Genomic DNA, 11,145 nt, shown 5'->3' on the forward strand with positions numbered 1-11,145 from the left:
GGTGGGGAGGGCAGTTCTCTCCTGGGGGGAACGGGGGGTCAGGTGACCCAGAGGCACATGAGCAGTTAAGGAACAGAGCAGGGGAGGGGAGAGCCCTTGGTGTTCACGACCGTCGTCCTTTCTCTGGACTCAAAACGATGTTGTGATTTTGGCGTGTTCTTTCCCCACCCGATCTGTGAGTTTGAGGTTTTCACTTGTCTGTTGGTTTCTCTGGCCGAGGACTGTTTCTCTTCTTGCCTCTTTAGCGCCTGACACAAGGCTGAGCATACGGTCGACGCCAACAAAGATTCTACGACAGGACGGGCAGTCGCACAGGAGACCTCTTTCTACTGTAATCACGTCACAAAAGTCTCTCTTTGGATAAGGACACATCTGATGGCGTTTTAGTCCCCTTTTGCTGCATGACGAATCGTTCCAAAATGTAGTGGCTTAAAATCGTGACGATCATTTTATTCCTTGTCCCTCGTGGTTCTAGGGGTTGACAGGGCGCAGGCAGGCTTTTCTGCTGTCTCTTTCATGGTCGCCGTAGAAAGGCGGCTGGGGCTGGACTCATCTTGAAGATTTCTTCACTTCTGCCTTTGGGGGCTGCTGCCGGCTGTCGGCCGGACTGGCGACGGGAAACTTGTGAATGGCCTGTCCCTGTAGAGTGATGAGAGGGTGGAAGAATGCTGCTCCCCGAAAAACCCGAGGTGGGGGGGCTGTGTCACCTGTACGGCAACCTCGGAAGTCACGTAGCTGAACGCATGCTGCTGTCACAGGCCCATCTAGCTTCGAGGACTGGGGACATGGACCCTACCTTTTGATGGAAGCAGTGTCCGTGTCACTTTGTAAGAAGGGCATGTGTGACGGGAAATCTTATCGGGCCACCTGGGGAAATAGAGTTAGCATGGGTGATATGGCAAACGTCTGGAAACACAATGAGTCTGCCATTTCCATGGTTTCTAATAAGTGCATCTGAAACCAGCCCAGCTGCTGGAAGTAATCTTAGTCAGCGTTACTTTGGAAAATTGCAAGGGCTAAGTAGTATACAAATGGGAGCTATTATTTTATTTTGAAATTCAGATAAGTCTGCTGTCAACTCATCACGATGCAGGCAAAACACAAGGCATATACTCACTCATTCATTCATTTGTTCATTCACTCAGTGTTTTTTAAATTAAATATCCACTAACTGCCAGATACTATTAGGTCAGTTATTGAGATGGAAATCCCATACAGAGTTGGAAAGTCTCTTAGAGACAATTTACCTTCTTCACTCCTCAGTGCCTTGATCTGGAAAAATCGCTCAAGAAAGCCACCTCTGAAGTTACCCAGGCACGCAGCCTGGATACTTGGGAGAGGAGTTGGCAGATTGCTGGGGGAAGGGGCATGGTGTAGAGCAGATGGCCAGCCTCTCTTTGTCTTTCTCCTTCATCCATCCGTCCGTCCGTCTGTCTGTCTCTGTTTCTGTCCCTGTCTGTCTATCTATCATCTTCATCATCATCCATCTATCTTCATCACCAACATAACCTATTTCGTGTGTGTGATGAGAGAGGCACGGGTGGCTCACAACTTAAGTACCAGTTTGCATCTTAAATCTGAACAGTCTCAGGAATCAGTCAGCAAGCAGCTGAAAACCAGATGAACAGCACAGATGCTGGGCACGTTCTATTCAGAATTAAGGAGAAAGATGGTCTTTTGGCCACAGCTGTCCCTGGCCACCCCTCTTCAGGTGAGTCACAGGTGGCCTGGGCCTGGGCGGAGCTGTGGCTGGGCCTGTCACAAGGTCTCTCACTGGGACGTACCTCACCCCTCCTGGTGGAGTCTCAAGTTCGAGTCAGACTCTGGGCCCTCGAAGGCCTCTCCTGGGCTAGCCACTCTCACTGCCTTTCACCAGTGCCCCAGGGCTCCGGAGACATGCTCGCTTTCTTGCTTCATTCATTCATTCATTCATTCATTCATCCATCCATTCAGCAGATGCTTGCACAGTGCCAGCCCCATGACAGAGCGCTGGGGGATTCAGGGGGCGTGCTGCTCTGTCTGTGAATGAACCTGCACAGTCGCTCCTTGATTTACAAATGGAAAGTTGGCACAGGTGAAGTAAAACACTCCTTGAGTCATTGAGCAGATGAGGCCTCGCCACCCCGAGCAAGGCCTCTGTGAGCCGGACACTGCCCCGGGCTCATCCTCTGAGGATGCCGCCCAGCTTTCCCTGCCAGCGTGTTTGTGTCCTTTGCTGGCTGACACGGCAGTTAGCTCCGTGTCACGTCCCTCAGTTCCCACCTGCGCCAGTGCTGCGGGTGCTGGGCGCGCTGAGCCTGGAGTCACCTCCCTCCTCCACCACCATCTTTTATCTGGAGCTGCGTCGTGGCGAAGCTGGGGGCGTCCACCGCTGCTAGGCTTTCGGCGCTTGTCCTGTCTGCTCAGTGCCGTTGACGCGCAAAAGTCAAGTTTTGTTTCCCTTTAAAAATCGCACACTAACCGCTGGAACGGTGCCTTAATTATCCTTCTGCAGAGCGCACTGTCCTGGCAGAGCGAGAGGCAAACACATCACTAGCCATAGTTGCTGGTCCCTCTTCAGATCCTGGCCGGGGCCTCAGCCACACGGCCCGCCTCCGGACAGCCAGGAACACAAACAGCTGCCACCTACTGACCTCTCTACCCCTTGGTGAATGAACCAGAGGACAAGGGGAACAAAGGAAATGCTACAGATATTTTTAAGTACAAGTGAGGACGAAAAGAGAAACGTTGCAAAATCTTTTAACTTCTTTGTTTTGCAAATATTTCCTAAGCACTGCATTTTGTTCTAAGTGTCTAACGCTTTGCTGACCTAAAAGTCAGCAGGATGGCTTTTAATAATAGGATTTATTTTAATAATAGGATCATTTTCAAGAAATAGATATAGTTTTAAAGCTTATTTTATTTCATATGTGTATGAAATGGAACACTGTTCTTATGAGCGATGCATTATAAGCACATCCCCAAATCCCAAAATACTATACTTTTTTTTTTTTTTTAAAGAAAGGCACTACAAAATGTCTCTCACATCGTATAGCATAATCCATGTTCTTCCCACAATTCTCATCTTTTGAAAAGACCTCCTGGAACCTGAGTTTAGGCAAGGTGCTAGCACCAAGACCAATATTTTTTTCCAGGAAAACAAACGCATTCAAAATTTATCTGTTAATTTGATGGAACTTGCACTGGGGACATATCGAACTGTCTAGAATTATGGCAAAGCAGAATATGTGTCAGGTTTTGAAATTATTCGTAGCGGCGTAGAACAATTATGCAATTCCCATGGCCGGATCTCACCCGAACAAAGATGCTCCTAGCCTCCTATGCATAGCTGTATGATCCATCGTTACTCCTCATACGTGTATATGTCCTTATGTCCCATAATAATGATCTATTGGAAATGTTCAAAAACAGCCTCTACACTAGGAATGTCGGACCTTAATTTTAATGGATAAAAATGAGACAACTTTGTAGAATAATAATATCAGTTCAAGGAATGTGAAGTCAAGGAGGAGGCTTACTCGTCGTCCATCCAACCGCCTTTTAGGGGACGTCTGGCACCCTCTAGTGACGACAGTTCTAGCCGTTCAAAGGGAAATTCTCTGCCCGACTGACTTCTGGCCTCTAGCTGGCGAGTAAACGGAGCAGTGAACTTCAGGTCCCTTCCTGAAATTCTTGAGGCGGGATGATTTCCGTAGCTGTAGATAAAGGATAGAATAGTATCCACTAGGCAAACTGCCGCTTGTCTTCTGGCCTGTCATCGACAGTTCGTTAAGAGAGAACACTCCTGCTTATCCCGATTAACCGCAGCTTTTCCCCAGAACATGTGCTGAGATTTATGTTGGGATCAGATGAAAACTGCGAAGTAATCGGCATCAGAGTTTTGATTCAATTTAGCGAATTTAAACAGAATTAACAAATTTCCATAAAGAACTGGTCTGCCTTGATTCGAACTGCACTTTATCCCCCCAAGAGGTCTACCTCACTTTGCAGATGAGGGGACAAACAGAGGGGACAGAGTAGAGAGGGGCCAGTGCGGAGAGTGGACGGTGTAGAGCGGTTGCTTGCAGAGAGGGTGGAGGGTGGAGAGGGTACAGCTGAGCAGCTGCCACAGTAAGGCAGGATCCTGCACTGTCACATGCCTGCCTCCCACGGTGGCCATAGGACCCAGTTAGTCTGCAGGTTGCCTGATGACACTTATGCAAATGTAAATGCATCGACGACAAACCTTTTCTTCCTTGGCCTCATTTCTGACTTCACGTTTGATAAACAAGTTGGCAAACACAGACACACACCCATAAACTAATGCAGTGAGTCAAAAAGAAGGGTCACCTCAGTCTAGGACTAAATGCAGCCTTTATAAAGCGAGGGGAGGGGCAGCACCTCTTTAATCGAGGCCTCTCTGCAAATTTCCATTAATTGGGTGACATCGTAGTGCACTTTATTAAATACCTTTAAGAAGCAGTGTGTGTGTGTTTAAAAACTGACTTATAAAATAAGTACGTATCAAGACAAAAATAAATGCTGATGTCCAGTATCTCAGAAACAGGACCAATGCACTTAAAAATCACATTTAAAAATCTGACTAGTGACTTCTCCGAGTGGCCAGGAAGCATGGCTGAGAGGGCGGTGACCGGGACACAACACTTCAGACCTGAGCAGGGGACAGAGAAGCAGGGCCGCCTCGAGGCAGGGTGGCGGCATGCCTTCATGCACCCTCACGTTATGTGGCATGGGAGCTAGGCCCAGGCTCGTGCTGACCAGTGGCGATCTGGTGGCTGTGGCATCTCTTCTCCTACTTGCCCAGTTGTGTGGATAAAGACCTTGACATGCATTGAATGGTTCACAAACTGTAGATAAACATGATCATCGAATCAGCAAATTGATTAGTACCTTTAAACTAAGTTATTGTACCAAAATAATAACTCGGGGTTTTGTTGTTGTTTTTTGTAAAGCCACAAGTAATAATTGATGTAGTTTGAACCCTTGGTACAAGTTTTAATGCTGCTGCAGTTGTAGAGGCATATGGAATTGAGTAAGAGCAAAGTTGGCAAAATTTGAGAATAAATGCGAGCTTATGAAATTGGAGAATATGTGTGACGCTTATGAAATCGCGTCCATCGAAATCATTGCTTCATTCGAGCCTACAGAGCTGAACGGACACGTGCTTCAGCATGAAGGAAATTGCAACTTGGTGTTGAGAAGTCGAGAATTTAGTATGTGATAATTTCCTTGGTTTAGATTAGTTCGAATCAGCCAAGACGCTGAAGAATATCTTAACTCCCCAGAGAAGGTGTCGAAACAATAGTTATTTAAATTGTAATGGGATTATTTCTTAACACGCTGCTGGAGGATATGCCACACGCACACACGGCCTTACCCAGTGGTGAAACTGTGCTCACGGAGTTTGAATAGGAAAACGGTCCTTTGCCAGTGTAGAATGGGTGACCTTGGGGGCGAGGAGTGGCTCACGCCGCACGTGTTCTCAGGCAAATCTTCCAACTGCCGTGAGTGGAAAAGTCCCACCGGATGGCATAGTTTTCCACTGTGGGGGCGGGTCCAGATGTGCGACCCTTATCTGCGGTCTCAGGCATGTTCCCTGGCAGACATCCTTGGGACATCCTCCTCGCAGGGCACTCCTGAAAATTCCAAACGTTAGACGTTTTAAGATTCGTCTTTCATGTTCGGGGCCACATACAGCACTTCGTCCTCTTGTTTTGCCCTTAAAAAGTCAGCGTTTCTCGGGTCAGTCCTGGGCTCTGCAGTTTTATGTGTGTGGAATTTGAGTTGCTTGACACAGACTTCCTGAACGCTGAGACCCCCCGCGGCTGGACACAGCCCTGTCACCACCCTTCTTTCCTAGGACTGGCCAGAGTGCCTGGCACAAAGAGGGCACGTGGGCCATACTGGCTGGATGGGTTAATGCTGGGGAGGGACCGTCACAAAACACAGGAGCGTCTCCCAGGTTTCCTTACTAACACTGATCAGAAAGAGTTACTTTATCCTTGTCGTAGGCATTTAGAAGGCCATGTGGATTTTGGCACACACACATGCAGGTTGATCGCAGTAGGTATCGTGTGCTGCATGTTATAGAGATATTGACAAAAACATCGCATGTTATATGGTATTTATGGAACTTTCACGTTAAAATGCAATTTATGTTGACTGTAAAAGTTTTGAAAATATAGGTGAAGCAGATGGGAAGGGGGAAAACAAAAAGGGAAAGAAAGATGCTCTACCATTGCTATTATAATATCCGGCCCACTAGTATTTTTACCTTGTCTTGTTATTTTTACCAAATGGGTCTGTGATCTAGTTCTCCTTTATAACGTGATCTCTAACTTACCAGAAGAGTTTTGCATCTCACTAAGTCTTCATCTACTGCATCATTTTCCTGCAATTTTCTCAGTGATAAGCATTTCATTTTACGAGTGTTTAATGTGACGATCAGTCCATCAAGAGTGAATCTTCTGTTGTGTCCCAATGGAGATTATGATCTATTATCTCTTTGCTATGCTCATAGATCATTTCTAGAACTATGTCACCCTCCTCTAACGTGTTGTCCACTCTTGACCTTACTCCATAGATCCCACATGGAGAAGTTAGTAATAGAGTAAGGATGAGAGTTCGTTGACTCGAGAAAATGGGAAGGCACGGTTTTAGGACGCATAGATGACAGCTCCTTCTATACCCACAGTAAATGTGTGATCTATTATACATTATTTCCTTCTTTTTATTTGGAGTGAGACACAATGAGGCAGCCTCAGGGCTTTGGTAAATTCATGGGTAATGGGTCCGTACTGGGTCCATGTAAAATGGAAATGTGCTCTTTGTTCACACGGACGCTGGGAGGGCCATGCTGTCTGCTATGTCCCAGGAGGGCGGTAAAGGACCCAGTCCTGATGGATGCCCCTCAGGTAGAGGCCATCAGGGACCGTCCCCGAAGTGGGTCTGCCTGGTGACCTGCAGGGTGGCTTCCCCAAAGCGGGGGTGGGGTGGCCTCTAATGGAAGGGCAGCCAGTTCTTTTGCCGCTGAGTGGCTGGGAGCTGACACGGGGGAGGGGAGGGCAGAGTGCTATCTGCATCTTCAGATGATTTCCTGCTGGAGTAATGTTTGGGCAGTGGTTCCTGCACCGCTCTGTTCTAATTAAGAGGTATGCCTCCTCTGTCAAGAGCCAATCACAGTCTTTTTTGTTTTCGTTGTTTTAAGAACTTTGCATTAAATATTCAGAGAATACTGGGCTTGGATGCCATTATGCCATTCTAGACGTCAGAAATTATTCTCTCTGAAGACGGTAGGAATCAGTCAAACACCGTGTCATTAGAAATGAGGAAGATTTGCTTTTTCGAAATGAGCTTTTCATTAGATCGCTTTATATTTATCTGTATTTTCAAAATTAGATCCAGTGAAACTTATGGATAGACTTTTCAGGAAGTAGATCAAATAGATCAAATAATAGAATCAGGTTTTCTGTCTTTATTCTTTATTCTCAGTAAAGAATAAAAATGCGTACGTACGTCCACATCTACACTCATTTTACCTATTTGAGAGAGAAGGCAGAGCAGATGATATAAATTACCCCCAGGTGGGGTGGCCGGATGAAGGGGACGAGGACTTCTTTGTATTATCTTGTAACTTTTCGGTAAGTTTGACGTTATTTCCAAATGGAGAGTTAAAAAATTTCACTCAGTTCACTGTTTGACTTGAATTAGGCAAGAATCAGGGAGCGAAAGGCCAGCCTCAAAGAAGAATTAGATCCCATCACCATTGCTGCTTCAAGTGCCTTGAGATCAAGGGCTGAAAATCCAGGAGTCACGGTGACATAGGACCGCGCGGGACATTTTCTCTCTGGCGACTTTGTTAGCCAAGGGGTCATCCTCTTTAAGGCCACTTTTTGGGATGTCCCTCACAGCACGCTGCTCAGTAGGGGGCTACCCTTAGCGTTTACAATCCATGCTTCTGGGGGGAGCAAAACCCCAGGACTTGGGGAGGAGGCGAGAGCGTTTTCCTCAGCACTCCTGAATCCGCGTGGAAGCTGCCCAGATACAATAAACCACCTCAGTCCCTTGACATTTTAGGGGAAGCACAATTTTAATCAGCTCGCCCCATCTCATTCATTGTTTGAAGATGACAAGCGAGGAAATCAACGTCCCTTCAAAATGTGGGTGCTGAGCATTTGTCCAGTTCGGGTTTTTATGCAGAACAAGATTTCTTATATTTTCTCTTTCTTTTGTTTTTCTTTGTTTCTTTCTCTCAGTCTTCCTTTCTTTTCTTTTTCCTTCCTTTTCTTTCTTTCTTTCTTTCTTTCTTTCTTTCTTTCTTTCTTTCTTTCTTTCTTTCTTTCTTTCTTTCTTTCTTTCTTTTTCTTTCTCTCTCTCTCTCTCTCTCTTTCTCTCTCTCTCTCTCTCTCTCTCTCTTTTTCTTTCTTTTCTCCTCTCTCTCTGTCTCTCTCTCTCTCTCCCTCCCTCCTCTCTCTTTCTTTCTCCTTCTTCTCCTTCCTTTTTTTCTTCTCCCCTGCCCTTTCCTTCCCCCCACCTTTCTCCCCTGTCCTCCTCCTTCTGTCTGGGACACAAGGGCGCCATTATCACTGGCCGGTTGATGGAACCCCGACACAGGCAGGCCTGACGTCTGAGTGAAGTCACTTCACAGAACACCCACCTCTGAAACGGAGTCGCCGGGTGACTCAGGGACTTGGTCCATTGTGTTCGGCGTGTCTCCCGTGGAGACCACACCTCAGTCCTGGTGCAGCTTTCATGTGGCTGCATTCAGAGCGAAATGTTTCTCACAGAGAACAAGTAATTTCCTGAAAATGAGTAATAAAAGGCCCGAACCCCTCGGAGGAATGCTCAGGCCATACTCCATGAGCCACACTTCCTTCGCTTGGAAAACAGACGTGTGGCCCCGAGCTGACAGTGCGGGTTCTGGGGACTTCGCGAGGCCTTCACGTGGCACCTCTGTGTGGCCAGGAGTTCGGGTGGACACTGTGCCTGGTTGTGCTGACGTGCATCAGAGTGGGACCCGCTCGCTGACATGATAAAGTATTTGTAGTCATTTCAGTTATTTGGATCTTAAATAAATAATTGCAAACAAGGATTTGACAGGTCTATTTTCATCTTTGTTTTTCTTGGTTACTTTCATTCTAGAGTCTTTTGTGTTTTCCACAGGTTCATTGTGGAGCAAATAAACATGACGTGTTTGGAAAATAAAAATAAAACGGTTCTGGAACATTCACTTGAGATGTAGGTTGTTAAAAATAGCAAGCGAATGGCTATTATTATAACGTCACCATCTGGTCACCTGAAAAAAGTTCCACCTGCAAAGTGTTCTTTCAGGAGAAAGGAGCAGGGGGCTCCAGGCCCTCATCCCAGGTGTGTGGCAGATCCGAGAGGAGGGGGCCCCAGAAGGCCGGGCACCCGGCCGCCCTCAGCGCCTTGGCCCCGAGGTGCTGGCAGCCCACGTGAGGCCGTGCAGAGTCCCACCACATCTGCATCCTGCCTCGGTGCAGCGAGTCACACAGTGGCACGCTGGGTCCCACCTGCTGTGGCGGTCCTAGTCCCAGGCAATGGATGCTTTTTTTTTTAATTAAAAAAAAAATCTCCTGGCTGCATATCATCAAGAAAAACAACATTGTTTTCAGGGTCTCTTATCTCTCCACTCCCAAATATCCTGTTTCTTCGGGCTGGGCAGCCAGGACCAATAGAAACCTCTTCCTGCCATTGGCTGACTTCATTTCCCAGACTTAGCACAATCTCATCCGCTCTAAACAACCTCATCAAAACTACTTTCTGGTCAGAGAGAAGCAATAATTATTAGTAACATTTATTAACGATCAATAAACTTGATCGCATTATGGCCAGCACCATTAAGGTAAGGAAAGGGTTCCTTCTCGTTTGGCAAAAATCTTGTGCTTGTTACTCTTTTCTTTGGTTTCCTTTATCAACGCAGATAAGTTAGGATTGGGCAACACCCCCACTGCCACAATAGAGGACAACAAGATTTCCTTTGCACTGCCTAGTAAATTTCCTTTTTCCTACTCCAACCATCCGCAAGGCTTAAAAACTTCAAACTCAGAAAAAAATTGGGGTTTCTAAATTCACTGTTGAGTGCCGTGGATGACTTTTGCGAAGGCTTTTTGGAGCGCGTCTGAATTTTCATATTCTTTAACTATGCCCGTCGGCGCCTGGAGGTGTATCAGCTAGCCGGCGACGGACTTGGAGAGGTTGGAGGGCAGGGTTGAAGACGAGGATGGGCTTGTAGATGTTGAACTTTTGGAGGCTCTGGAGTGACTCTTAGCATCGGGGATGCCAGCCAGTCCTGGTGGAAGTGAAGAGGTACCTGGCCGGTGGCCGTTGGTCGTGGGACGTGCAAATGTTGACTTGATTTTCGGATCCTCGTGCCGAGAACGGAGAGTTCTCGTGACTCAAATGGTGGTAATTCGGTTTGTTTGGTCGTGTATTTGTGGTCTTTAATAAAATACCTACTTCTCTGTGCGCTGTGAGTAAACTTTTTTCTTGGTGATGTTTGGTTTGTGGGAATTGGAGGGGAATCGACTTTCAGTTGTCTGTGCTCTGGGCTGTGAGGTCCGATGTGTTTTTCTGGCAAGTGTGTCTCATAGGTAGTATATGGAGATGAAGGTAGAGATAAATCCACGTAGGTGGAGACCAAAATGTGGCCTCATTCCGGGAAGCGAAACCAATTTAATGGTGAGTGCAGGTGAGCAGCATAGAGCGTATGAAGTCGTGGTCTGTTACAATGTTTTCAAGGCCACCGTGCCTTGGTGACATTTGTAGAAAAGAGAAACATCGACAGTGAAAACAGATCCTGAAAAAGGTGGTTTTAGTAGTTGCTTGCCTTTAGTTTGGCTGCATATATGTGAGAAGCATTGGGTTGTGTTTTCGTCAAGGGTTTTAGCTCATTTGAAAATTCATGAACATGGAAGTTAGCCCAGAACTGGGCCAAGGCATTTTCAAAAATCCTCCTTGGTTTGGTATTTTTGTAACTCGAGATTTTTGTTATTAGAGGATTTGATTTTACACCCACCAGATAAACTGCGTTTCAGAAGTTCTGGTTCAGTTATTTCTCAAGGTATGTTCTATTTTTCAAAGTATGTTCAATAATTTACCAAAAAAAAAAAAAATCATGTATCA

The 11,145-nt window shown here is 46.4% G+C and overlaps 1 protein-coding gene across 3 annotated transcripts in view; it reads left to right on the forward strand.

The window, feature by feature from the left end:
* ERG (ERG, ETS transcription factor) overlaps positions 1-11,145 on the forward strand; it is a 174,958-nt gene that overhangs the window by 54,624 nt on the left and 109,189 nt on the right. The window contains exon 1 of one of the 3 annotated variants that reach the window (XM_025050208.1): positions 9,724-9,865. The exons of the other annotated variants lie outside the window; for them this stretch is intronic. Within the exon in view, the coding sequence (XP_024905976.1) occupies positions 9,848-9,865 (18 nt within the window). The 5' untranslated portion in view covers positions 9,724-9,847. Of the gene's footprint in view, positions 1-9,723; positions 9,866-11,145 lie in introns of those variants that run through there. 3 annotated transcript variants of the gene reach the window in all.

Source organism: Pteropus alecto, unplaced genomic scaffold (genome assembly GCF_000325575.1).
Source record: "Pteropus alecto unplaced genomic scaffold, ASM32557v1 scaffold97, whole genome shotgun sequence".
Taxonomy (NCBI): domain Eukaryota; kingdom Metazoa; phylum Chordata; class Mammalia; order Chiroptera; family Pteropodidae; genus Pteropus; species Pteropus alecto.